Genomic DNA, 6,085 nt, shown 5'->3' on the forward strand with positions numbered 1-6,085 from the left:
CCCCCTGCTCCGCCCCGGCGGCGGGAGCTCCCTCCCTCACCCCAGGGCGAGGCGGCGGCGGCCGTGCTGCACGTGCAGACGAAAGCTGGATAGAAACCACGTGTTCAAGTACCGACTTCGTAGCCGGTTGGCTCTGGTGATAGCCGCACGCTCATGTTGATGGCGTGATCATTGCTTTGTACTAGGGTTGCCAACCCTCCCCGATTGGCCGCAAGGCTACGGCCATCGGCCCCCGTCTCCCCGTGACTGTTGAAAGCAGCCCGGGAGACTGATCGGGTGGGCGGGTTGAACAGTACAATTGACTTTGTCATGTTGGGAAAAAAATCATCTGGAACGGCTTCAGTCAGGGTTGGCAACTCACCTTTGTACTCGTGGCCACAGGCGACGCATAGGGGAGGCACGTGCCCCACATGAGAGTGGGGGGGGGCGTGGCATCTGTGGGCGGTTGCCGCTTGCCACCCCCTTCACTGCTGCAGCCACCTGCGAGCGATCCCCACTTGGCCCACCCTCACCCCCTACAGCACTGCTAGCGCCTGCGGGCAGTTACCATACCCCCCTGGCCTCAGGAGTACAAGTTGTTCTGCTTGTGTTGTCTGCAAAGACGGTGAGTTCATGCCCGGTGCACTTTTGCCAATAAACACACAGGGGTGGAGGATCCAACTTAATCTTTATTATTCCAAGTCTGCGCAAAAAGCGGGTACTTGGTGATCGTTCGCAAAGCAAGCACCCACCCAACCTAGTTGGCGTTAGCCTTATGTAGTTTTCTCTCACCCAACACGCTGTGCAGTTACTATTGGTTGCTTCTTTTAGCCCATGAGCACATTACCTTAGCCACAGAACATGCCCGTACTTGCCTACGTGGCATCTTTTCTCAGCAAGCAATCTCTTCTTATCTTACATAAACCACACCCTGCCCCGTGTCAGCAAACTGCTTCATGCATTTAGCTAGATACAATTAGAAAAAGCATACATCTTGCGTACATCACTTGTGGCTGGTCTTAAAATTTGCAGTATGGCTCTGAATTTCTCGCACAATTGACCAGTTAATTGCAGAATATAGGTGACATCTAGCAGGGGCCTCCGTTTGCTTCTCACTGGTGAGGGCGAGGTGACGAGGTTCTAATGAAACAAGGTTCTGGGTTTGTCCAAAGGAACCAGGATAGCAGGAGCATGGTTTTAAATTGGGATTTGGACTCGGTGGGCCTGGCTGTGGGGAATGAGGCGCAAGGAAGAAACAGTGGAGGAAAGGAGGCAGAAGATGGAGAAAATCAGATAAGGACACAACTGGAAGAGAATAAGGGTGATGGACTTGTCAGTTGTCAAGGTGTGTGAACAACTATCCAGGGCCTGGGACGCAGAGAAGCGGAAGGGGAAACTAAGGAACATTGTGAATCTAACCTGATGAAAGAGAAACAGCTAGGAGAAAGAGAGTGAAAGGGAGCTTGAAAAGGTCAGTTGTAAGTGCTTTCTTGATTTTCCCTATGAATAAATTATGGACAAACAAAACGTAAGTAGAAAGACAGGAATAGAATTTATTTTCCATGAGGTGATGCACAAGCAAGAGGCCAAAAAGCAGTAAATTGTTTACAAAGGCATCCTCAAGAGAAGTCTAATGCATCTGTTTAGCCCCTAATCTGGAAACAAATATTTCTGAAATATTGATCTGTCTTTCACTCAAGTTCATTTTCAACATGGTACGAGTCCTTATTGTTGATTGTTGATTTACTAAGGGATGCAGGACTTTAGATCTCTACTCAGCCAGTCCACAGCATTCAGGGGCATGAGGCCAGATCCTCCGTAGATGTAATATATAATTAACTTTACCTCAACTACAATGATTCACATAAATCAATGTGGCCTGTTTTTGGTTTTGGGGTGTTTGGGGGGGGCGGGCAAGCGGGGACATGTTTTACTTTTAATTTATTATTTTCAGTCAATGGAATCACTTGTACTCCTCAGAGGAAACTTTACTCTAGAACTGCAGATTCCTTTCAGATCATTACACACCATCCATTCTGCTGCCTTCAGGTCCTGGAGTCTCAGAATTTATAACCTCTGATGTCAGGCTCTTTATGTTGAGAATATTTCAAGACAAACTTGTCAAAGCAATTAGTTTTACCTTGAAAGCAAGCTTCAGTTTCACCAAAAGAAATGAGGTAAACAAAGAAAAGGTCGGGGAGGGGGGGGTGTGTGTGTGTGTACACCTGTAAAATGCATGCATGCACCCCACACACATGCCCGTATACGTACGTACACATCACAATGGCAGAGCAGTACTTTATAATAAAACAATAGGATTTGCACTAGGGGTGTGTGAAGTGGGCCATATTCGAGTCAGATTCGGCCTGATTCAGGGGACAGTGATTCAGGGGACGCTCCATCCACCCAACCATCTCAGCATTCATGAGCCACCTGGTACCTTGATACATGTAGAAAAAAACCCATATAAAGTTGTGTCTACTTCTGAAGCTCTCCAAATTGATTTGGAGGGTTCTGATTCAGAGAGATGACAGGGTCTCCTGGTTACATTCAGATTTGGAGATTCAGCTGTTGAATCGGGCCGAATCTCTGCCAAATCGAATCAGCGACTGAAGCTTCACACAGCCCTAGTTTTCACAGCAACCAGTTGCGAGTCCTGAAGAGAGAAATTTGTACAACCTGCAAGATGTGGACAATGATACTGCAAAGAATTAGTTCTTGTAGTATGAAGGACGAGTGAAAAGCCTCTTGATTCTGTACATCTCAAATAAGGTCTTCCAACCTTTGATACGCTTGTCTCTGTATGAATCTGAACTGTCACACATTTAGTGCTAGATCATTCAGTTTCCTGGCTTTCTGTTTGGATATTTTTTTCTAGAACCAAGGATAGAAATCTGGTAATTATCACAAGCTAATAGCTTCATATTATGGTCTGGAGGTATATATGAAATAGCAAAACACAGACAAAGGTTCTGTAGCCCATTTCTAATTTTCCGAACTCCCCAGAATCCTCTTATGCACTGAAGACAGAAGCCATGTTTCTTCTTTGTGTCAAAGAGGAGCACCAGTTTGACACTTTGGCACCATCCTAACTGGTGGTCCCAGCCCTAGGATGGCACCAGAGTGAATTTGACATGGGGAGCATGGTGGATGCGTCTCTAAGTGGGGAACAGGTTAGGTTGCCTGTTGTCCCACAAGATCAGTTGACAGGACAATGTGTTTTCCACAGTGAAGCAGATCAGTTGTGCCTGGACACTTCCCAGCATGGCTGATCCACTTAATTTGGCAATATCTGTTTCTAGCCTTTGAGTTGCTTGTAATATTTGTATATCAGTTTTTGTCAAATATATATATAGAAAATTACTTTTCTATATATATATATATATATATATTTGACTCTATATTTACTGAGGATTTAGTTGGGAATTTCATCTTATTTGGCTCATCTTAAAAATTACTTTAATAAAAGTTAAAGGTTCCAGAAGTTTTAGATTAAAATTTATAACTACAGAACAAGAGTACAAATTCATATTTCAGTCATATTAAGAAATATGGCTTTACTGCCAGAAGCCAGTACAGTGTATTGATTTTATAAGTTTCCAGCATAAAAATCAATGACAGAGAGACAGACGCATATTTAAAAAATGTTACACTTAAGGCAAGTCCCCAAACTGGGTTGGCATGCTATCTTTACTGATTTTTTATAGAATACTTAATGAAATAGGGGAAATAGGGAAATTTCCCCTATTTTTTCCAACTGCAATGGTTAAGTCTATGCAAATATTCTAATAATGACATTGTTACATTTTGGTTTACTATTTTCTGTTTCTTTCTTAAATTAGGAGTCATAAAAATAATTTATTCTTCACTTTGGTGAATGTATTCTTTCTTTTTAAGAAAACAGACTACCACATACATCTAAGAGTTTGTTCCCATTCAAAACATTGAACAATTTTATGAGAAATATCATTGTAAATTCCACACAATATCATGGCCTGACCCCATTAACCTCTGTGGCAAGACTCTTATCGACTTCAACAGGAATTGGATCAGACCTATCGAGGTACATGCTGATTTTTGTGCAGTTTGGGAGATTACAATAGTGTTGGAATGCACTTGTGCACAAAAATGACCACATGCAAATAACAACCACAAATATCAAATTGTGTCACAGCAGATCCTGAAACAGTATTTTAAAAGCTGGGGATCTTTTTCACACTATGAAAACATTATGAGCTAGAATTGATTTACAAGACTTTTTTGTTTAAAAAAGAACAATACAGCAATCTAATCTTAATGTGGTAATGCATGTATTCTGGATAAAGGATTAACCCATAAATAAATCATATTTTATGAAACCTTAACTAAATATAAACAAGTTATTAAAATGTAATTAATTATCTATCTGTACTTCAGCATACAAATTTATCTCTGGTTTTACACCCATTAAAACTTCAGAATTCTGTAAACTGTGAGGCATTCGTCATACTTAGCATGGCAGGAAAAAAACCCTAATATCTTCATTATATTGCTTTGTTCAGTCCTCTCCCCATCAAGCATGCAAACACCGTCATAACCATTTTTGGCTTCACTTCTACCAGATCATCTGGTAGGGCATATATGCGGGCACCAATCTTTCGAGCAACCGAAATGGCATATCTTGGAAACACAAGAAAGAAAATGATATAATTATTTTACTGGTATCTACTACGTTTGTGCTGAGACATGCAAAAACAACATATTTAATTAAAGGTTGAGATACTTATTTCCAATTAATATTTAATTTGTAGTGGAAAATGCATTTAATGTAATGGAACAATTAAGTATTAACAGTTGCATTGAACATTTATTGTGCCTGAGATTGACGTGTGTGTGTGTGTGTGTGTACACAAATGTGAGCTGAGTTAGGCTATTAATATCAACAGCTTCAATACAGCACTGCCAGGTTATGCCAGTAGTAAAATTGACCACTACTGTTAATCTGCTGTAAAAAAGGTTTAAAAAATGTTACTATTTAAAATGTAATGTTTTCGTATTTAAAAGCATGAATACATCTATGTTCATACTGTTAAAGTATAAGAAAATCACAAACTTGTTCATTGCAGAAGAAAATATAAAATATTATTTAACAGCTTACTTAGCATTATTCAATTTGTCTTCATCAGAAAGATCTTCTCTCTTGACCATTTCTGGACGAATTGCTTTTGGTGCAATGGCATCTATTAAATCTAGGACAGGCAAACTAGTGCCAATAGATCTGTCCTAGAAGAAAGATTTAATTAACGTAAGTTAGCAGATATATTTTGATCATCCTAACAGCTACAGCAATCACATCTACTTTTAAATAAAGTTAAGATACATTATTGTTTTATTCTACCTTTTTTTTCTTATATCAGTCCTAACTATGCTTTCCTTGCCTGTGTAAACGTTGCTGTGAAGTCAGTGGGAGGTTTCAGAGAGATCACAATCCACGTGTTTCCTCTTTCACTCCTCACATTCTCTATATTTCTGCTATTAAATAAATGTAAATAACTTGTTTTACTGACAACAAGGAGCAATCTTTTAGCACCTTCTTAATCTTGCATCCTATTTTTATTTGTGTACAAGCTATACAATGCTGAGTATCTTCTTGGTGGTTGAGAGAGTACATTGATATTATAAATGTGAAATGATTCTTCCTCTCTCTTACAGTTTATGCATTTTGGGAGCTTAGTCTTTGAGGACCACCAAACTGGGCTCAGTTTAGGATTCAGGGAGGAAGGCAAAGGTGACCTAAGATCTACTGCAATTTTTGCCTGGCTGCCACCACCAGAATGGACTAATCTGGCAGATACAGTGATATAATGTAGCAGTGTTCTTGATTTTATATCACCTAGCAATTCTTGATGTCACACAAGGGACATCTTAACCTGACCAGGTAAACTAGCCTTATGGTCGCTCTGTATGTCTAGTTTGAACTGGATTATCTAATCTTTTCCTAAAAGGTTCAAGTTTCAATTATATCTTGTGTGTGTCTGTAGAATATTATGCAATTTTATAAAAGGGAGTTCAAATATCACTTGCCCCCTATCACATTTACAGAGCTCAGGCTCTGCAAGTCTTCCGA

The 6,085-nt window shown here is 40.3% G+C and overlaps 1 protein-coding gene across 5 annotated transcripts in view; it reads right to left on the bottom strand.

Annotated features, from left to right (window-relative positions):
* Window positions 1-2,499: 2,499 nt before the first annotated feature.
* The window catches only part of PLS1 (plastin 1), a 79,177-nt gene continuing 75,591 nt past the window's right edge, over window positions 2,500-6,085 (bottom strand). For 4 of the 5 annotated variants that reach the window (XM_014521609.2, XM_025208466.1, XM_014521610.2 and 1 more), the window contains 3 exons: window positions 5,117-5,241; window positions 4,469-4,638; window positions 2,500-2,853 (listed from right to left, as the gene is read on the bottom strand). In XM_014521609.2, the coding sequence (XP_014377095.1) occupies window positions 4,503-4,638; window positions 5,117-5,241 (261 nt within the window). In that variant the 3' untranslated portion in view covers window positions 2,500-2,853; window positions 4,469-4,502. The remainder of the gene's footprint in view (window positions 2,854-4,468; window positions 4,639-5,116; window positions 5,242-6,085) is intronic. The other variant, XM_025208467.1, reaches the window with a different exon arrangement.

The sequence above is a fragment of the Alligator sinensis genome, unplaced genomic scaffold (genome assembly GCF_000455745.1).
Source record: "Alligator sinensis unplaced genomic scaffold, ASM45574v1 scaffold846_1, whole genome shotgun sequence".
NCBI lineage: Eukaryota > Metazoa > Chordata > Crocodylia > Alligatoridae > Alligator > Alligator sinensis.